The 22,978-nt window shown below is 31.4% G+C and overlaps 1 protein-coding gene across 1 annotated transcript; it reads right to left on the minus strand.

The window, feature by feature from the left end:
• Positions 1-48: 48 nt before the first annotated feature.
• LOC111700931 (apoptotic protease-activating factor 1) lies at positions 49-18,827 on the minus strand. Its single transcript, XM_023472014.1, has 26 exons — positions 18,714-18,827; positions 17,659-17,750; positions 17,146-17,197; positions 16,842-16,915; positions 16,441-16,533; positions 16,084-16,137; positions 15,758-15,872; positions 14,352-14,461; positions 13,944-14,058; positions 12,539-12,643; positions 12,286-12,339; positions 11,770-11,888; positions 11,155-11,247; positions 10,681-10,771; positions 10,188-10,316; positions 9,511-9,633; positions 9,317-9,360; positions 7,168-7,224; positions 6,788-6,868; positions 5,361-5,456; positions 3,120-3,233; positions 2,424-2,475; positions 1,857-1,927; positions 1,173-1,306; positions 476-555; positions 49-102 (listed from the first exon to the last, which is right to left on the minus strand). Exons 1-26 carry the CDS (start codon positions 18,765-18,767, stop codon positions 49-51), a joined length of 2,256 nt encoding a protein of 751 aa, XP_023327782.1. The 5' UTR covers positions 18,768-18,827.
• Positions 18,828-22,978: the final 4,151 nt, after the last annotated feature.

Raw genomic sequence — 22,978 nt, forward strand, 5'->3', positions numbered from 1 at the left:
TTTTTATAGTAGACACAGATTCATCGACCTAGAACATATAAATAAGAATCAGAAGATTCTGTATCTAGACAAATTTTTTATAGTAGACACAGATTCATCGACCTAGAACATATAAATAAGAATCAGAAGATTCTGTATCTAGACAAATTTTTATAGTAGACACAGATTCATGGACACCTAGAATCTGAGTGTACTGTATATAGACAGATTCATGGACACCTAGAATCTGAGTGTACTGTATATAGACAGATTCATGAACACCTAGAATCTGAGTGTACTGTATATAGACAGATTCTAATATTTGAAACAGATTGTACAGTGAGACTCATAAAGCTGTAAAATCTTAAGACGAATTGTTTAACTCAAGTTACAAAGGTGTACACCATCAGGTTGTAAAGATGTTGGGATAAGAAAATTAGAGTTTATGTCAAGTAATCAGAATCTTTCTCGAAACAAATGAGGTTTGCTGCTTAACCTGGTTTTTGCTTGTGAATATTTCATTTAATACTTCTAGTCCTGACAGCTTAGGAGAATGCTTTCTCACACTTTTACGCCCTGAAATAAACATTTTTTAAAAGCAGCGATCACAAGAAATGAGTCATAGAGACTATCAAAGTTAATTTTATTTGGTGAGAATTATTATAAAAATTGCCCCTGAAAGTTGATTTTTGAAGAAAAATCCATTTTTAAAATTTAATCTTAATGAGATTGATATTAACATTATAGGATTGATTAGATGTAACTGTAATGTAGAATAGAAAATAGGAGATGTGACCAGATTTAATGAATTTGAACCAGGTCTAGAACCGGTTCAGCCACGTGTCTCGTGTTTAAATTATGTAGCATATCATTCAAAGACTAAATTAAATCTTTAGATCTTTAAAAAAATTTAAGGTCGTCATTTAAGTAGCATCCTTTTGGGATCAGTCCTGTTTTTATAAAGTAGAGATCTCTCATTGTCTGTATGTATGTCCGATCATAATTCATAAACCCCTCGATCAATTTTGATTAGGGAACTCGGTTGAACCTCGGGAATGTCCAAGTTTGAATTAAAAATTCTAGGTTGAGTGAGTTTTATTTAATAGAGAGAGTTTAGTTTCCCAGCAAGCATTGATATGTTAATATCTCATAAAATAAATATGAAACTTTTACAAAATAAGAATGTATCTTACTGACAGATAGTGCAGCATTGTCTACATTATCATCCGGAGCTAGAGGACTAGATCTCCATGTCTTTATACATCCATCCTCTCCTCCAGTACATAGGTTTATCTCATGGGTTCCTGAACCTTCTCCAGGCTCAACACTAGATACAGAGATATATTAATAAACATTCTCCAGGTTTAACACTAGATACAGAGATTGATTAAAAAACCTTATCCAGGTTCAACTCTAGATACAGAGATGGATTAATAAACCTTCTCCAGGTTCCATCCTAGATACAGAGATAGAGTTAATAAAACCTCTCCAGGTTCTGCACTAGATACATAGATGGGTATCTATAAACCTTATCAGGGTTCTATACTAGATACTGAAATGGATCAGTTAACCTTGGTTCTAAACTAGATACAGTCTACGGAGATAGAGTTTATAAAACTTTTCGAGGTTCTATACTTAATACAGAGATAGAGTTAATAAAACTTCTCCAAGTTCTGAACTAGATACACAGATTGGTATATATAAACCTTATCAGGGTTCTATACTAGATACAGAGATGGATCAGGTAACCTTCTCCGGGTTCTATACTAGAAACAGTCTACAGAGTCTTGAGGGTTCAACACTAGATGCAGGGATAGGTCAATAAAACTTCTCTTTAATGAAGAATCTGCATGGGGGGGGGGTAGGGGGGTAATTACCTAACACATGAAATTGGTGAATAGTGCCCATGGAGACGTTGAGTTACATCTCCAGTAGTTAGATCCCAAACCTAGGAAAACACAAACATATTTGTATTCAATAACAGCTGAAGATATATAAAAGTTTACGAGATGTAGTCTAGGGCGCTCTGGGCTAATTCTATCCAGTTAAGGTTGTTTTGATGAATTGGCCAATATCAGTTCAGGAGATAAGAAAATAAATTTAAGCACGGCATTTTATTATATGAGAAATGAAAGGAGTTGGTTGGAAGGTACGCGAGCTCAAAGCTGGGAACATTTGTATTGTGGATATGGAGACCAATGCTTAATCCCGATCTTCTATTAAGCTGCAGATTAATTTAATCTTTATTCAATTTCCCTCAAATTAAAAGTGCCCGCATTAAATATCGAAATCAGTTAATCATGATTGTGACTATCCGACACAAAGGTTCTCAGCTCAGCTCAGATATAATCATTATTTTTTTATGTTATATTTTCCTTAAAGCAGGCAAAATAAAAAATAAGAAAAATTCATATTTCCACTCTCAAACTAAACAAAATCATTACCTTAATTACTCCTTCCTCTGTCGAGGTTACAACTCTTGCGTCCGGAAAAAATCTTTGAACAAATAATAATTTTTAATTATTTTCGTCCATTTCCATAAAAATGTTTCCGAGATTAGGAAGTTTTTGAGATTTATTACTAACCTATTTATTTTAACCCCCCCCCCTCCCTCTTAAAAAATGATTTAGTTAAATAACAGTTGCTCCAAAGGAATCGAGTTTTTGTCACAATTTCCTATTTTCTAATCGATCTAATCTTTAAACCTTTGATTTTCAAACTTAAATGATAAAACAGAAGTCATAAGAAATATCTGAAGTCTAACTTGTTGGTTTGAATAATAAATACAGGAATTAGAAAATTAGAGTTTGTGGCAAAGACCCAATTCCTTTAAGCATTCTGAGAATACATAAAAGTTTGCAACAAAATCTTATTTTCTAATTCTTATATCTTTTCAACCAAATGTCGTAGACCTTTGATATTTTAAACTATGCATTCTGTTAGATCAAATAGTCTAAGTTTGAAATATTAAAGGATTACGCTAATAGGTTGAAAAGATATAGAGGTTTAAAAATTTGAGCTTGTGGAAAAGACTCAATTCCTTTGTCCCCAGAGAGTCGCATTTGAAAAGTCCCAGTTTCACCGCTTTTGGATGAAAATAATAAGTTTTTTTTTCGGTTAAATTAGAAAGGTAAACTTACTTGATATCCGAAGGCTTTCCTGGATGAAGAATTGTTGCAATATTTTGTGAATGCAAACTCGATCTATTCTTCCATTCTAGGTACAGGTATTCATGCTCTGTATCCGCTAGTATCCTAGATATATTCTAGATATAGATATACTCTGTATCCGCTAGTATCCTAGATATATTCTAGATATAGATACTCTGTATCCGCTAGTATCCTAGATATATTCTAGATATAGATGCTCTGTATCCGCTAGTATCCTAGATATATTCTAGATATAGATATACTCTGTATCCGCTAGTATCCTAGATATATTCTAGATATAGATAATAGATATACTCTGTATCCACTAGTATCCTAGATATATTCTAGATATAGATATACTCTGTATCCGCTACTATCCTAGATATATTCTAGATATAGATACTCTGTATCCACTAGTATCCTAGATATATTCTAGATATATATGTACTCTGTATCCGCTAGTAACCTAGATATATTCTAGATATAGATATACTCTGTATCCACTAGTATCCTAGATATATTCTAGATATAGATATACTCTGTATCCGCTAGTATCCTAGATATATTCTAGATAAAGATATACTCTGTATCCGCTAGTATCCTAAATATATTCTAGATATAGATACTCTGTATCCGCTAGTATCCTAGATATATTCTAGATATAGATACTCTGTATCCGCTAGTGTTCTAGATGCATTCTAGATTATAGATGCTCTTTATTCGCAATATATCCTAGAAGTATTCTAGATATAGATGATCTCTATTCGCTATATATCCGCTGGTATCCTATATGTATTCTAGATATAGATGCTCTGTATCCACTAGTATCCTAGATGTATTCTAGATATAGATGCTCTGTATCCACTAGTTTCCTAGATGTATTCTAGATATAGATGCTTTGTATAATTGTTGATTTTAAAAGTCACTATAGTAAAATAAAGAGATCTATAAATGCATATTTCTAACATTTATTTAAAAAAACGAAAGTTTTAAAATATTTGCATATAAGACGGAGTTAAAATTGGTTGATTTAGAAATTAACAAAGGAATTAATGATGAATATTTGATGGCAATTCATGGGAGTGTTGTAGAGCTTCATGTTGGTGGAGCAGATCAACAGGAACTGGGACAACAGGGCTTATCAAAATCAGTAGGAAGAGATCGCGGCTTGTCATGCTGGCTAGGAGCGATTATGTTGTCTCTGGAATGCATGATGAACTGGGAACTCTCGGGTATAAGCACGCCTGCTGTTGGCTGAGTATCTGTATCATCATCATGATACAGCTCCCTGTGTCGGAGCTGTTAGTAGCTCAACTCTCCTAACCTGACTGAGGGCTGGGATGTGTAGAGGGGTAAGGGGGGAAAGAAGGAGCGAGGGTGACATGTGGGCGTTTCATGGCGGAAATGGATACACACGTCTTGAAAATAGTCATCGGCATTTGAGTCGGTAAAATCGTCTTCCTTATATTTCGAATTTGTGTTAACAATGATGTATCTACTAGTATCCTAGATATATTCTAGATATAGATGCTCTGTATCCACTAGTATACTAAATATATTCTAGATATAGATACTTGGTATCCGCTAGTATCCTAAACGTATTCTAGATGTAGATACTCTGTATCCGCTAGTATCCAAAATGTATTCTAGATGTAGATGCTCTGTATTCGCTATATATTTGCTCTATATCCTAGGCAAAGAAATAAAGAGAGAAAGGCTATTATATTAAACCAAACAAGGATTTAACACGGCGCTACGAATTTTTGCAAAGCTATTTTCAATTAATTTCAATATTGCATAAAGCACTATGAGTTTCCTTCCATGTGAAAAACTACCATTGTTTTCTTCTTGCCAAAGGGCTCAGCTCCCTAGTGTTTCCTAGTCGCAGCGCTAATCCTAATTAATGTGATGGGGGATGTTTTAACATAGAACAAATGTCTTATTCGTTAAGCAGACATATTACGTTATCTAACTGCATTATATGCATATGGTGATCTCCATGAGTAATACTCCAAAACTAAGAGGACCATTCAAAATAAATAGAGAACAAATATTTAAACACCACCAATTCACTAATAATTTGTATCCTGATGTCACCATAACATAATCTTTGTAATTTCAAAATTGATTAACAGTTTTAAAAGTATAACAAATCCCAAAAAAATTAAGAAATCATATACATTTTTTATTTTTAAAAACTGTATGAAAAAGTAAGATTTAAAATATGCATACTTAGCTGCCGTGTATACTGCTGACGCTGTACTCTCACTCAAGCCAAGTTGTACAATATCAGTACATGGTCCTGTACTCACTATAACTCCAGCAGTCCTGTACATAATAATTTGAATAATAATAATAATAATAATAATAATAATAATAATAATAATAATAATAATAATAATAATAATGATAATAATAATAATAATAATAATAATAATAATAATAATAGTAACAACTAGCTGAAATGCCCGCGGTAAAAAAAAAAATTGAAAAAAGTTTTCAAAACAAAAAAATCAAATTGTTTAATTAGGTTGAGTGTCCACAAAAAATGTCAGCCCAATAGGTCATATATATATATACGAATGTCATGTTTTATCATGTAGATAATAATAATAATTTTTTAAAACTGGTATCAATACATATGCAAGTTGACATATCTCAGATTTTCATATCCCTTTCATTAAAAACGATGCCCTTTAAACTCGGAGCAACTTTGATGAACATATCGTCGATCTTATTTCGTAATAAATTCTGTCGAACTAATGTTCTTTTGTACTTATGCAACATATATTTGTAAGTCACTTTTACAGAGAAATCATTATTAAAATATGTCCGCGGTAAAAACAGCGATATCATTATCCTACTGAATTTTGCTTCTGAAAATGTTCGAATTGTTCGTTGTGTATCTGGTAAGCAGAGCTGGGAACTTTAGAATGGAGGATATCAGGATTAATACTTAAACCTCTCTTTTTGCTAATCTTGAGACCAAAATAATCTCGAGATTAATAAATTTGATTCTAGGAACGCCAGATTTGTTCATTTTCTTGACTGGAAGGGCCTTCACTAAATTTCTCACATATTAGTTAAAATTAGTTCAAAAAGAATGTCAAACGTAATATTACATATTTTTCTTCATCGATTAATTTACAAATGGCCGACAACAAATTCTTTATTTGGTAGAAATTACGGAGGTCTCTAATTGGATAGAATTCGTTTCAGGGCTGTCATTGGTCAATACAATCTACGAACTATATTCATGCACTCTCATTGGAGAAAACAATGTACGGACACCCAAAGAGAGAGAAAAAGAGTGGGTTAAGGACTAAAATTAAAAGTTTCTACATTGGATATTCGGATTAAGTAGTTCAAAAGTTCTCAGCTCAGGTCATTTTTAAATAGAAATAAAATCTTAATGAACATGGGGGGGGGGGGCTTTCTTAAAACAACTCTCAGTCATATTTAAACCCTCCTGGTCTGAAAACTTTATAATGGGATATCCTTAATCCCGATCGGTTAATTAATCTGGAGATTAATTCTCGAAATTAAGAAAAAGAGTGGATATAGCATTAATCCCGATATCCACCATTTAAAAGTTCCAAGCTCTGCTGAAGGTATGTTTACGTAATAGTATTGTTAATTAAAACGTGAAAAGGATGAACCTGCAAAAATCCTCGAAATCAAGAAGATCCTCCTCAAACTGTCCTCCGCTACTCTCACAAGAGATCTGGTCATGGTATTTCCTGAAATATATTCAATCTCATTTCCAGAAAAAATCTATATTTTGAGATCTTTCTTTTATGACAAATTCATTCTTACAATCAAAACTAGGAGGGCTACAAAGTCACAATGTCGTACCAGTACTGCTCTTTTTCTCTATATCTAATTTTAATATTCTAAAATTTCGCGTAATAATTACAAATTCATTTTTATACCAAGCGAAATGTATTTTTTGTCAAAATTTAGTATTTTTGGTTGAATAAAGAATATTCAGGAATTAAAATGTAAAAATGTTGAAATCTAATTTTAACCAGAATCTAACCTGTAATCGTAGAGAATTGACGCAGTTCCACAATTCTTTAAAACCTTCTCGACATATCTAGGAAATAGAGTATTCTCAACATATCTAGGAAATAGAGTATTCTCAACATATTTAGAAAATAGAGTATTCTCAACATATTTAGGAAATAGAGTATTCTCAACATATCTAGGAAATAGAGGATTCTCAACTTATTTATGAAATAGAGTATTCTCAACATATCTAGAAATAGAGTATTCTCAACATATTTAGGAAATAGAGTATTCTCAACATATCTAGAAAATAGAGTATTCTCAACATATTTAGGAAATAGAGTATACTCAACATATCTAGAAAATAGAGTATTCTCAACATATCTAGAAAATAGAGTATTCTCAACATATTTAGGAAATAGAGTATTCTCAACATATCTAGGGAATAGAGTATTCTCAACATATTTAGGAAATAGAGTATTTTCAACATATCTAGAAAATAGAGTATTCTCAACATATCTAGGAAATAGAGTATTCTCAATAGAGTATTCTCATTATATCTAGGAAATAGAGTATTCTCAACATATTTTGGAAATAGAGTATTCTCAACATATCTAGAAAATAGAGTATTCTCAACATATCTAGGAAATAGAGTATTCTCAACTTATTTATGAAATAGGGTATTCTCAACTTATTTATGAAATAGAGTATTCTCAACATATCTAGGAAATAGAGTATTCTCAACATATTAAGGAAATAGAGTTTTTAATGAAAGTTTTACATTGTCAACTCTTGAATCTTTTTTTTCTACTGATTAATATAATCTTTATTAATTCCAGTGGTAATTGTATCCTGCATGAGCTGAAAACTTTAGAATGAGATATCCTTAAACCCAATTACTTAATCTGAGTATCCAATGAACACAGTTTTGATTTTCTTTGTAAACCGTTCTTTCTTGGATATAGTAGAAAAAAAATCAAAAACCGGTTTCTCGTTTCTGTATATCAATTTTAAATGGTGCGCAAAATTTCAAATTTATCGGCTTCTTATATACGACTCTGATTGGTTGACATGATTAGGTTAGTCTCAATATTAAGAAAAAGAGAGGATAATTATGGATCTCGATATCCACCATTCTAAAGTTTTCAGCTCGGAGCTGAAAACTTTAGAATTGGACACCATTAATCCTGAGCTGAAAACTTTAGAATGGGATATCCTTAATTCCGATCGGTTAATTAATCTGGAGATTAATAACAAGGGGAGAAAAGGCATTATTTAATCTGGAGATTAAGAAAAAAAGCAGATCAAGCATTGATCTCGACATCCAGTCCACCAGTTTAAAATTTTCAGCTCCGATCGTTTAATCTGAATATCCACTGTGGAAACTTCTAATTTTCTTTTTAATCCGCTCAATTGGATATTACATTTACTACTAGTTGTTATAAAGATACGTTTGATTATTGGACTAATATCCGATTGAACAAAAGTCAGCTGTTCACAAGCCAGCTTTTAGAGCATTTAAATAAATATTGATTTAATCATGTTGATATGAAGCTATTAAAAACATATTTTATCACATTTGAGAACAGTAGTTCTTTTAAACGTTAGTCTTAACACACATTAATCCAAAACTTACGTTCGTTCAATCGATCAATTGTCCAATTGATTTGACACCAAAAATGCGGGAAACTTTTGAAAAAACCGGGTTTTCAAAAGTTAAAAATAGCACTTCTAATCTTTAGAAATCTAAAAACTAAGTTAGTAGCAAAAAGAGAGCATCAAGCATAAATCTCGAAATCAACCATTCTAACGTTTTCAGCTCCGGATGAATAATTAAAATGAAGAGGTCAAGCATTTAAGCTCAAGTTAAAAGTGCCTTAAGTGGATATCGAGATCAAGAGTTCGGACAATGGGAATCAAACACAAAATTTCGTAGCTCTATATACTACTGCTCTGTATACTACTGCTCTGTATACTACTGCTCTGTATACTACTGCTCTGTATACTACTGCTCTGTATACTACTGCTTAAGGACAAAAATAATCTTTTCTGAATATAATGATAGATAACATTGTAAAATAGAAGAGAATAAACAAAAAAATAGAAATAGAATAGAATTAAAATTGCAGAAAAAAAACAAGGTATAATAATAATAAAATAGGAAAATAAAAAATATTAACCTGAGGTTTAGATAAACCTGGCTAAACAAATCAAACATCTCAGCCTGAATAATTTCAATAATAATAGTGCTAGTGATAATAATATACATAATAATAATAATAATAATAATAATAATAATAATAATAATAATAATAATAATAATAATAATAATGATAATAATAATAATAATAATAATAATAATAATTTTATTAACCTTATAAAGATGGTATCCAAGATGTGTAAGAATATAATTATCATGGGGAAGATCACCAAACTTCCCCTGGACCATGTCCAGGTACTTGTCCACGAACATCCTGTGCATCTCCGTCTCCTCCTCCTGAATCAGAAATTTAAGAAAAATAAGTTTACAGAACGCTTTGCACCATTATTTCTATCAATAATCGTGTTGGTGATATTTCTGAAAGCATTTTGTTATAATTAGATAACATATTCTAAATTTGAAATGTCAAAGGATTACACCATCAGGTTACAAACATATAATTAATAGAAAATTAGAGTTTGTGGCAGGAAATCAGTTTTTTGGTCCAATAATTTATTTATAACTTTCTAATAATGTAAGTATAGAAAATATATAATCTAATTGTAGATCATGAAGAGAATATAGAAAATACTACCTTAGAAAGTCTATTCTTGAGATAATCTAATTGTAGATCATCAAGAGAATATAGAAAATACTACCTTAGAAAGTCTATTCTTGAGATAATCTAATTGTAGATCATGAAGAGAATATAGAAAATACTACCTTAGAAAGCCTATTCTTGAGGTAATCTAATTGTAGATCATGAAGAGAATATAGAAAATACTACCTTAGAAAGCCTATTCTTGAGATATTCTAATTGTAGATCATGAAGAGAATATAGAAAATACTACCTTAGAAAGCCTATTCTTGAGATAATCTAATTGTAGATCATGAAGAGAATATAGAAAACATTCATGCACAGCATCATATTCACACATTGCTAGGGATTTCTGGATAAATTTATTCATTGTGTCTTCAACCTGAAATTAAATATTTTTTTTTTCAAAAATTGCTCGGACAGAAGAAGTTAGAAAAGAACAAAAAAATTAAGTTGAAAAAGAATTAGAAAGTTGAATTTATGGCAAAGACTCAATTCCTTTGCAAAAACAAAATTAAGATGGAAAGAGAAAAAGATTTATGTTTGTTAAAAGTCAGCATAATTCTTGCTTTGTTATTTTGCAACATTTCTGTAAGATGAACAGTGAGGACTTGAGATGTACACCTATATAAAATTCATTTTACTTTAGACAAAATGCAATCAAAATAAAAACAAATACTATTCTAAACTCTAGCAGAACACCCACGTTTATCAGGAAAACCTTCAGAATAAGTTTTAAAATCAACCTCGTAGCGTTCAACCCCCCAGAGAACTTCAAGGGCAGCAGAATGAATTGGATCGTCATCAAGGAATACAGCTAGCTTCTCGTACATTGACCTGGAAAATTATTAAATGCAGTAGTAAAAAGTAGTTTGGCTACGCAGACTAAGTTAAACCACTTCTTTTCAACTTGAACTGGCCAATAAAAGAAGTGGTTCAAGTTTCTGGTACACAAAGCTTTTAGTGTGCAATTTTAAGCTTATATGGTACATAAATAGCATAAATTATCTCTATAGTGTACAGTTTATAGTATACATAGTACATATATCTTTACAGTTTATAGTATAAATTACATAATAAAAAAACAGCTGTACAGTGTACAGTGTAGAGATACAGTATTGCTAGTATGTTGATTTGAACAGTTGATAGTTTACATGGTTTAGGACATATAAAGACTAGACTTATTGCCATGTACTGTACTGTTCTGTATTGTACTGTACCTTTGTTGTGGGGGAAGTACATCTATTGACATTGCTACAGCACCCATCACACTTTCATGCTCATAGGATCTTTGCTTCGTAATCTTACTATATCTAAACAATAAAATTATTAAACAATTATTGAAAGATAGAGGAATTGAGTTTTTGCCACAAACATAAATTTATTAACCCCTAAATCCTCATTGTGTAAAAATTTGATATTTCAAACTTACACCACTTGATCTGCCTAGATTTATAGTTTGTAATATCAAAGGTCTACAAAATCGGGGTTTAAAGATATAGGGATTAGAAAATTTGAGTTTGTGGCAAAGACTCAATTCCTTTGTTTTCTGATAATAAATAACTGTGAGCCGTTTTCTTGATGTTAAGTTTTGATTTATCGTATTGCAATTTTGCATTATGCATTTTTTTGGTGGTTTCCTTTATTAGACTTCGATTTTGTAATTTCGTCCTATTGCCATACATGATTAACAACTAAACCTAGAAATCCAGTTAAACGATAGTAAAGATTCAATTCTTATTTTGTTTGAAGAAATGTTTTTAAAATATACTTAACTATGAAATAAAAAATCATTATAAAAGAATGTTCTCTAAGTTGCCTGCATTTCTTTTTACCTGCGATTTCTGAGGTTGTGAAGGTAGTAAGTCCACCGGCCTGATTGTCGCTGGGTCTGCGCTTGTCTACCTGTCTCTGATAAAAGACTTGCAACCATCGAAATCACCATAGGGGACCCCTGTTAATAAATTGACAAATATAATAATTATTGTTAATAATAATTACAATTTTTTAAGTAGTGAGTAAACAATTAATTTTTAATTTTACAATTCTCGATATTTTTTGATATTTCCATCTTTCTCATTTGATTTAATGCTCAAAAACTTTGGATAAAAATGAAATTAGTGCCAAACCATCTTACATCACCATTTTAAACCACTTCCTTTAAAAGATTAAACAGCAAATTTAAACATATTTAATCTTATTGAATTCTTTGACCAGCAAGGAGAGATTGTGAATGTTTAGGTACATTAGAGGTAATCAAGCAGTAATATAGAACAAAAAATTAGGTCCAAAAATGCATGAGCCCCTAAAAAGCATTCAATAAAATATTAAGAAAGTTTTGAAAATTTTACCTTAGACTCATTGTGAATTTCTTTAGCCTCTGGAGGAAGGAAATTGACGGGGATCTGGAAAAAAATATGAAAATTGATTTTTGAAGAAATTTCAAGTTTTCTCCTTTTAAAGAGTTGCATTGCGGCCCAATGTCGTAATAATAAGAGAAAGGTCTACCATGAACAAATCATGGTGAAGACACAGAGTTTAACTGGAGTCTAAAAGTCGTCGTTCTATTTCACAATTTGATGTGTTCTACTGTATGCAAAATACCTTAAGATATGTTGAGAATAGCTGCAGGGATTGTTGTTCAGTAAACCCCGGTTGTAATTCAATTATTGAGAAGAGCCCAGGTACAACGTTCATAATGGAGACATCCTGAATATTTTATATAAATATATATAAGATAATTGGAAATTTCTTTCATAAAAACAATTCAATGAGAATCATAAAACATTCCTCTTCTTGTTGTCAGATGATTAATTATGTCAATATTATTTGGCCACTAGGTGTCTCTGCTTTCAATATTTCAGGGATTTGGCTTGAGAGTGGCATATACAGTGAAACCCTTAATAACGAATACATCGAAAGAATTTATCAAATGTCGTATTCTTCACTTTCTGATAATGGAATGTTGCAAATATATAGTTTTTTAATTAAATGATTATATGGAACTCTTTAAAACTGTACCCGCATATTCATGGGCTATTTATTTATTTTCGCAAATACTGAAATTTACGTAATATAGTATAAAACTCATTGAAAAATTGTCAAGACGACATTTGATAAATTCTTCCGATGTATTCGTTATTAAGGGTTTCACTGTAGCTACCATCGATTGTAATATCTGAGTGATTAATATTGAATTAAATTGAATTATTTACGTTCTGAGTGGAATAATGTAACTCTGTGAATTTGTATAGGTCTTACATTCTTTGGTATGAATTATCTTTAACACTTTTCTCCTTATATATGAACCAGATAAAAGTAAAATTAGCAGAGATTGATATTGAATTCAATTCATATCCCCTTTAATTTTTTCACGAACACTCCCTTTCATAATCTTTATGACCCCTAAATAACCTGAAATTGTCCCTAAATAGCCTGGAATTGTTCCTGCATCTTAAGTAACCTAAAATTTTCCCTGAACAATCTGGAAATGTCCCTGAATGATCTAATAATGGTCCCTGATTAACCTAAAATTGTCCCTAAACAACATGGAATTGTCCCTGGATGACCTAATAATGGTCCCTGATTAACCTAAAATTGTCCCTAAACAACCTGGAAATGTCCCTGAATGACCTAATAATGGTCCCTGATTAACCTAAAATTGTCCCTAAACAACATGGAATAGTCCTTGAATAACTAAAAATAGTCCCTACATAACCTGTTATTGTCCTCAAATAACCTAAGTTGTCCCTGAATAACATAGAATGGTTCCAAAATAACCTAACATAGTCCATAAGAAGCTTCTAAGGTCGATAAATGACCTAAAAGTTGTACCTTGACAACTTGAATGGTTCCTGAATAGCCTAAAACCATCCCTAAGATATCTGGAATGGTTTCTAAATAACCTAAGATTATCCCTAAACAAACTGAAATGGTTCCTGAATTCCCTGAATAGTCCCTGAATAACATAAACTGGTTCCTGAATAGCCTAAAATTGTCCTGTAAAAACCTGTGTGGTAATGAGGATCCTAACAGGGAGGTTAAAGGTTTTAACAACCTCAGCTTTCCAGACATCATCCAGTATCAGGAGGCTGTCAGAGTATTCAGAGGATAAGAATAATTTCCTAAATAATCCAGTATTTAACAGGGTACAATCTAGATTTTGTTTATCATTCAACCTGGATTGTTCATTCTATGTTTGATTGTTTACAAAAAAATTTTTATACTGCCAAAATAGTTCAATTGTTTTCCCACAAAAAAGTTATTCACACAGAAAAACCCCTATAATTCTTATTTGCACTTAACAGAAAAATTCCCTTTTTCAAAGAAAATTCAAAAAAGAAGTCTTAAGATTTGTTAGCCATACTTTTTTTAAGGCTGGATACAAATTTAATAACAATAATAACAAATGTCTGACCTAAGTGTCTCCTGACCCTCTTCTATATTGTTTGGAAGGATTGCGGCATCTAGCTTTGTACACAATGCTCTTATCCGCCCCAACAGCTGTTCCGGTTGTACTGTACCAATCTGAACAGATTCAAAATTAGCAAAATTAAGCGATCAAATATAATGTCTCCCTGAGGCCAAAACTAAAGAATGAGTTTTGAGTTAACAATTCCTGAAATAATATTAAATTTAACTCAGATTTATATATTATTACTATATGAATATGCAAGCGCTGAACCATTTCCAGAAAATCATCATTAATATCATGAATGATTAGCGACTGCAGGGATTTACCAGGGGCAAATATTCAACTCATCGATTTTGGTGAATTAGATATTTAAGTTATATATATTGTTATGCTTTAAATATGAAAGAAACCACCCAAAGGGAGATATCAATATTCTAGTAGTCTTCCTGTTTCACACCAATAAAAGAACAAAGTAGTTTAACATTTATATTAAAGAGAAAAAAATAAAGAAATAAAGAAATAAATTGATGTAGATATACTGCTAATACAGTTTCCTCTGATCTACAGGTTGGGTTTCTTGGAATATTCTTCATCCAGAGCCATAGGCTGGGTTTCCTGTGTGCTCAGTCATGGGTTTCCTGTACTCTTCTCCATTCAGCGTCACAGGTTTGGGTTTTCTAAGATCATCTTGTATTCTGGGCTTGAAAGCCATCTAGATCCACAGGCTTGGGTTTCCTGTGGTGACCTTTGTTTAACCTATTGTTAGGAGCTTATCTGAAGTTCCGTCCCTGAGATTGACTGCTCTCAGGACTCAGATTGTCCGTCATGACACCATTGTGAGTTGGGAGAATTTCTTTATCCTCTCCTCCAGAAGGCTGATCCTTTTTTGACATAACCCAGACCAAGTTCTCTCCTTCGGCAGAGTGTTTTAAGAATTAACCTGGAGATTTCAACTCCGTGTGGAGAAAACTTTTGAATTCTATTCAAGCCTGAATGTTTCTTGCCGTGTCATTCTCATGTTCAGTCCAGGTTTTAAACAATCACGCCACAAGTGGGTGATCAAGGCCTTTTTACCAACAACTTGGCTTTAGTTTTAGCAGTGGTTGTGACAACCAACCTATGTCTCATCAGCACTTGAGTTCATGCTGGTTACAATATCTTAAATTTAAGGTTTAATTTTTAAGTCAAATGCAGCATTTAAGCTATGTATTATTAAATAACTCAAGTCCTTCCTGTGTCAAAATTGGAAACTAGGCTCAACGACAAGTAATAAAAAAGTACATTAACAGCTCATAATTTAACACAAGGTATGCAAATACTGTATGTTAATTCAACTGAATTAATCCAAATTATTATGAGACATCCTCCGGATTTGGTTTGTTAGGTTGACTCTCCTAGCTTTAGTTTACCTTGACCCAGAAAATCCCTCCAGGAAAATGTTGAACTGCTATAGCAGGATCCCGGACAGATTCAGCTGCCAGGACAGATTTACCACTTCCAGGCATACCATGGAGTACCAGGAATCTGAACATATTCAGATCAATCAATCAATCAATCAATTAGTGAATATTTTCAAAAAAGAAAAAATTCAGTGATCATGATTATTTTGTTTATCAGTATACTTCCAGTACACATTTTAAGTAAAATCTAAAAAGATGTTGAATTTTTTAAATGCTCCTATGGTTATATTACAAAACATGAAAGTCTTATTATCAATTAAAGCCTTAATGCTTACCTTCCGCAACCCAACTCCATTAACCCTTGTTTTACTGCTGTGGTCTCTTTTGTCCTGAAAAAATTGAAATAATCCTGTAAAGTTAAAATCTTATTTTTTTTAAAAGAAATAACATCAGAAATTAGTTTATTATTGACACAAAACAATTTTTACTTTGTAACTTAAGAAAATAATGTGAACGTTATTTTGCTATTTTTTAAGTTATTTAATTAATTGATCAAAAGTAATATTTTTTTAAATAATCAAGATCGACATTTAATGCTTGGTCAAGATTGTCTGTTTATCATATGAACATTTAAAATTTGCCCCCCCCCCCCTCATTGAGGGAAAAATTTAAATAAATGATCATTCTGAGACCTGTTTATGAGATGAGGATGGTGGGGAACTCCGCCTCGCATTAGAACCTCTGTTATCTGATTGTTAATCTCCTGTGTATTATTCCGTGCATCCCTAGAAACATGTGAATTTCAGATCCACCCTTTTGATTTTATATCCGCCATTTTGATTTTGTATCGGGCATTTTGATTTTATAACCGCCATTTTATTTTATATCTGCCAGTTTGATTTTATAACTGCCATTTTGTTATGATATCCGCCATTTTGATTTCCTATCCCTCATTTTGATCTCAAATCTGTAATTTTGATTTTATATCCACCATTTTGATTTTTAAAGAGCAATTAATTGATTTATTTTCTTCTTATCTGCCATTTTGATTTTTTACCATTATTTTTATTTGAGAATGATTAAAAATGTTTACCTGTCTCCGTTCTCCAAAGTATCGACTAACCAACGGTAGTTTTCTCTCAATGCTTCCAAAAAGACAGGGTAGGCCTGAACAAATTGACTAAAGAGACTGTTAAAGCTTTTGATAAAATTGCAGTCTATTTACTTCCTATTTAATTGAAATACTACAGAGAAATGGTAATTTGTGACTCTTTTCTTTTCTTTTTTTTTGCTCAAAAAGTTTTTAGAGATGTCTAAATGAAAACAATTTTATATTACAAAATATTATTTAATAATAATAGTATTAAAGTTTTTATTGGTTACCACTGTTTGTATACCTGGGGTCCTCTCGACGGTAAAATATCTAATAAACGTCGGGCTTTGTCCTTCCTAAAAATAAAAATATTTTCATTTGACAATTTAATCAAGGGCTGATGCAAGGATATTGAGAAATATGTCTAGATTTTTATGAATTAAAAAAAAAACTAAATTGTTCAAATGTTTAACATCTCCTTCAATTTTAAAGTTACGGAGAAGGTAAACCTTTACTTTGAAAAGCTTTTATAAAACATCCAATATTTTTATTTGACACACTCTTAATTATTTAATAATTTATGTAAATCAATGCCATCTCTTAACTACATGATGTTACAATCAATAAAATAGATTTTACAGTTCTAGACCCAGAACAAAATTTCTGAATTTAACAAAATTTTCAGAGGTCAAATTTTTTGCGTTGTGGAATCTTTAATATCCCGTGGTCCGTGATCCAAGAATTTAAAAGAATCCACAGCAGATATTGAGATTGAGATCAAGCGATGTAGATTAGCCCTATTTCACTGTCAGAATACCTAGTAGTTTCAGCTTTTATCCTCTCAACAATATCATCACTGAAGATATCATTCTGCAGTAGAACATCAAACACATCATTCACATCAAGATCCTTAACAACAGGGGTTAAAGGGACCGTCCTCGTAAATTCAAGAATCTCTCTAAAGATGGAAATGTCCGATTCACAGGACCCTTGAAACCTTGATCTGATTAATAATGTTGAAGATAATGTCGTTTTACTAGGTTAGATAATTTTGATAATTACTGTATGTATTCCTGCAGAGCAATGCGCAGGTCACTTTTTTACAGAAATAACAATTTAAAGCAATCAGTTTTCAAAATTAAAAACAGTGATAACTAGTTCATTCTTTATCAGACAAGGCTTTTAAAAAGTAAAGGTATCGTTGTGAATGGGACATTGCTATCCTTGCATGGAGAGTCACTTGAAATTACGCTTACAGTCCCTTTATAACCAGGAAATATTAAAGTAGGTTTAAATAATATATTATCAGTTTTAAAAAGACATTGAGCTGGCCTACTTTCAATGCTAAAGTTTAAAAATGTTTTATTAAATATATGAAAGAACGCTTATAATTAAAATATATTACATTTTGTATCTATTTTTATCAATCAATAATGCAAGGGTAGATAGATGGATTCAGAATTCGGATTGTACGAAAACTGACAAATTCATAATCCAGGTTTTTAAACAATTGAACTCAGAGTGTGTATTAAAATTCATGTGTTCGTTAAATTTAGTTTTTGTGAGATATTTTTCTTATAAAAAAGAAACTAAATTTAATAAAAGATTTAAATAGAAAAAAAACTGGAATATAAATTATACAAAGTCTAATTCCGTACAGTATTCTAAAAATTGTAATCAGGGCCTCAAAAAATAAATTACTTTCTTTATTTGATAAACTTGCACAATTTAATCTGACAGAATTTATAGTTTTAATATCAAAGGTCTACGGCATTAGGTTGCCAAGATAAAGTCATTACAAAAATTAGGCTTGTCTAAAATCTTAAATAAAAATATTTTAATTGAATCATAAATCATGATATTTATACTTACATCTACAATTTGTTGTCTAGATTTCTTTAAACTGTTTTTATGATTTCGCTCCATTTTGTTTAATTTGTTCTTCACCTTTTCACATCTGCAAAATATACAACTCGTATTCAGTACACAGTATAACTGGATTTTATCTAGCATTGTAAATTATAGAAACTTAAATAAAGATAAGAAGATTTAATTAGTCATCTATCCATATATCTATCTATCTATCTATCAATTATATAAGATAAGCTAAAGTGTGTTCATTTTTTAAAGTAGTTTCTTCTATGTGTAAAATCCACAAAACATATTGGGAATTTGATGTTGAAATCATTTCAAATAATTTCATTCATAACTGTTTGAATGTATATTAAATACAATTAATATTTTTAATTTACAAATTCAGAGCGAAAAAATCAAAGGAACAGAGTTTTTGCCAGAAACGCTAATTTTCTAAGGGACCAGGGGGGGAGGAGGAGGGGGTATATACAATATATATCCCTTTTCTATCACTATATGTATTGTATCACTACTCCTATCATATATAAGGCCTAACTGCGGTGAATCCAGAGTCTCAACTTTTTCCTTCTTCTTCTATTTCTTTGTCGCAAGTTTCATGGCCAATATATGCAGTTCTAGAATTATCTAAAAAGTTCCTGGAACCCTGGGGGGAGTAGGGGAGGGGGGGATAGCAAATACGTAACGAGAGAAAGTCTAAAAAATAATGAAAATTAAAATTGTAAAAAATTTATTTCACTTCAGAGAATTATGAAAACTGTTTATAAACAAAAAACTCATTAAAACTTATTTATTAATTAAGGATATAATCATAAAATCATATTTTATTGAAATATTTGAGCCCCATCCCCCCCCCCTCGTTGCACTTACTGCGAGTCTGTGAGTTATGCTAAAAGATAAGAGAATTGAGAAATAACTTTAAGTTGGAAATCTAAAGATTTTGTAGAAAGGAATTGAACCACAAACTAAAATTTTCATATCTTATATCTTTGTATAATTCAAATTTTGATTATATCACCTAACAGCATTATTAGTTTGAAATATCAAAGGTCTACACCATCAGGTGGCAAAGTTATAGAGATTGGAAAATCAGAGTTTGTGGCAAAGAATCAATTCCTTTACAAATTATGCTTTGTTGCACCTTTTCATTTTTTCCAAATAGTCATCTACTATAGTATCCCATATTTGAAATTATCTGTAAGATTTAACGCTGAAATACGCACATTATACTAGAAAACCCTAGTGTTTTCTGCATATGAGGCTTATACACTTTATACTTTTTTTGAATGATTCATTCTTTTTAAATTTTCTTATTAGTCCCGAAAATCTCGTTTTAAAGCCATAAACGATCCAAAAATGAATAAAACCTTATTTTCTCAAAATACTATATTTTCAGGGCAAAAGAAATATGAAAGTTTGGTGATTTATTGATCGAAAATGTGCCAAAATATTTCATAGATTTTTGCAAATTCTTGAAATTTACTTTGATTGTGTTCATTGTTCGAAACTTCAGCTTCCGTCATTCTAAAATATTGACAGAAATCTGCAGAAAATATCCCTTTAGCAATATATATCGGAAAAAGGGGGTATATATTTAGAATGGTGGCCGTTAATGAAGAACTAGCTGAAAGGCCCGGCGTTGCCCGTGGAATTTTTTTTAGCCTTTAACACCCCCCCATCCACCCATAAGTGTCCACAACAAATTTCAGCCCAATTGGTCCAGCCGTTTAGCCATACGCAACATATATATATTTACGAATGTCTTGTTTTATTATATAATCAACTCGACATCCCGGTGTTGGGGAAATTATAGGTAGGTATTGTTGGTCAAAAGGCTGAAAAAAAACAATATGAGATAATTGTGATGGAAGGAAATAAAACTTATAATTAAGAAATCTTGAATAAACAATTAAATAGATAATTATTAAAATTATCTTTATTTGTTTATCTAAGTTGATAAAGTCCAATATTTAAGATATTAAGTTTTACGTCCACGGAGTCTACTGTTCAAGAAGTATACTGTTTAAAGGGAGTGACCGGCTATGTAAGGAGGTTGAACTGAGTATGCAGTGTTGTGGAAAGCTTCTTTCGGATTCATTTGAGGCATATTAAACTTTTTAAAGATCTGTAAATCCTGAGTTTGAGCGCAAATTCGACGTTCAAAACTCCTACTTTCGGGGTAGATACGGTCACTCCCTTTAAGGAGTATACACTATATATACTATTAAAGGAGTCTACTGCTCAAGAAGGTTACTGTTCAGCGAGTCTTCTGTTCAAGAAGCATTCTGTTCAAGGAGTCTGCTGTTCAAGAAGCATATTGTTCAAGGAATCTACTCTTTAAGGAGCCTACTGATCAAGGATTCTATGTTCAAGAAGTATACTGTTCAAGGAGTCTACTCAATGAGACTGCTGTTCCAGAAGTATACTGTTCAAGAAGTCAACTTAATTAGACTGCTGTTCAAAGAGTCTACTGTTCAAGGAGTCTACTGTTCAATGAGTCTACTGTTCAAGGGGTCTACTGTTCAAGCAGCCTACTGTTCAAGGGGTCTATTGTTCAAGGAGTATACTGTTCATGTTATCACTATTATTGGTACTTTTAACCTTCACAAAAACATGAAGATTTTGAAAATTAAATAAAATTATCGGATCATGAAAGTGGAAAATGTCCCACCATTACTTTAAACTCACATTTTCGTTTCGTGTTTTAAATCAACCATCTTTACACAATACACTATTCGAATTGTAAACAAAGTAGTTTTTACAGATTTTTTTTTGACAGTTTTATATTCCTAGATAAAGTTTTATATTACTAGATACAGTTTTATATTCCTAGATAAAGTTTTATATTCTTATATAAAGTTTTATATTCCTTGATAAAGTTTTATATTCCTAGATAAAGTTTTATATTCCTAGATAAAGTTTTAGATTCCTAGATAAAGTTTTATATTCCTAGATAAAGTTTTTGTTTACCTCCAAACCTATTCCTGTTATCATCATGTCAATGCGTATTGAATTCGAGGCTAAACCTTTGTTTTAATTCTAACTGTTTTTACCAATATCTATCTATCCATTCCTTTACATATTATTCAATGTTTAGTTCTTCTTCGTAAATGTTTTTACTTCTAAAATTCAAAATTAGATAGTTAGCTAGATAGTTAGATTAATATATTGAAATATATATATATTTTAGAATCACGGATAAATAGATATAACAAATAAATAGAAAGGTAGGTAGATAGAAAGATAGATAGATGGGTAGATAGTTAGATACATATATAGATAGATAGATAGATAGATAGATAGATAGATAGATATATATATAGATAGTTATATAGATAGATAGATAGATAGATAGATTAGAGAATAATGGGAAAAAGTTCAGTCTGCTATGATAACTCGACGACTCAACATTTTAACGTAAACATGAAAAATAATATAATAATAACAACAATATTTTTAAAAAATTTTCTGAATTGAATTTTAAAAAAATGCATTCAAGTTTCTTTGCCTCCAATTCTATTTTTCATGTAACCCCCCCCCCCCAGAACTGGGGAACGTCCCCAATAAGTTTAGGAATGCAACTTTAAGGAAAGAGCATTTTAGTTATTTACCCCCTCCATCAGTTTTTAAAGAAATATAATTGCTAAGTTGTCAATGACCAATCTTATTATTTAGCATTTCTTCTCCTAACACACAATGTTTAAGGGATCTTATGTAAATTGTATATACCACCTTTATAGGGGCAAGATTACTTCTGTATCGTCTTCCTTTCCCATGCTTAATAAAAAGTAATGTCTAAGGGACTGTATCCGTAATTTCAGCGGATCCTTCATTTAGAAAATGGCATTTAAGATTCTCAATGCCAACCTTTGTCTGATCAAGGATGACAAAGATATTCATTTTTTACCAGCTGATGGTTTTTGGTATTAATTTGGGGATTTATGCTGTATTGACAACGACAAGGAAACTGTCTGAATTTAGCAAGTTTTGATATAAAAACGAAAATATCTTTCGTACTCAGATAAAGGATATCGTTGTGAATCAGATATGCAACTCTCTTTTAAATAACGACTCCAGGAGTCCAGACCCTTTAATATTTAAACCAAATTCAGATAAAATGGTTTCAAAATAGAATAGCGTAGACGCTGAGCCGGAAATTTAAGAGAGTATCGTTGAACGAAATTCCCGATTTTCCTTCTTGGGGTGTAAACATTTGCGTAGATTTTAATTTGAGAAATCAGAAAACAAGAAGAAAATATACATGA

This window comes from Eurytemora carolleeae, unplaced genomic scaffold (assembly GCF_000591075.1).
Source record: "Eurytemora carolleeae unplaced genomic scaffold, Eaff_2.0 scaffold283, whole genome shotgun sequence".
In the NCBI taxonomy this organism is placed as follows: domain Eukaryota; kingdom Metazoa; phylum Arthropoda; class Copepoda; order Calanoida; family Temoridae; genus Eurytemora; species Eurytemora carolleeae.

Coding starts and splice junctions, on each gene's coding strand:
- LOC111700931 (XM_023472014.1), bottom strand. CDS start 18,767: ATGGAGCGAAATCATAAAAACAGTTTAAAGAAATCTAGACAACAAATT. Junction 9,361..9,510: donor TTGGATACCATCTTTATAAG/GTTAATAAAATT, acceptor GAAATTATTCAG/GCTGAGATGTTTGATTTGTT. Junction 2,476..3,119: donor GGAAAGCCTTCGGATATCAA/GTAAGTTTACCT, acceptor ATTTGTTCAAAG/ATTTTTTCCGGACGCAAGAG.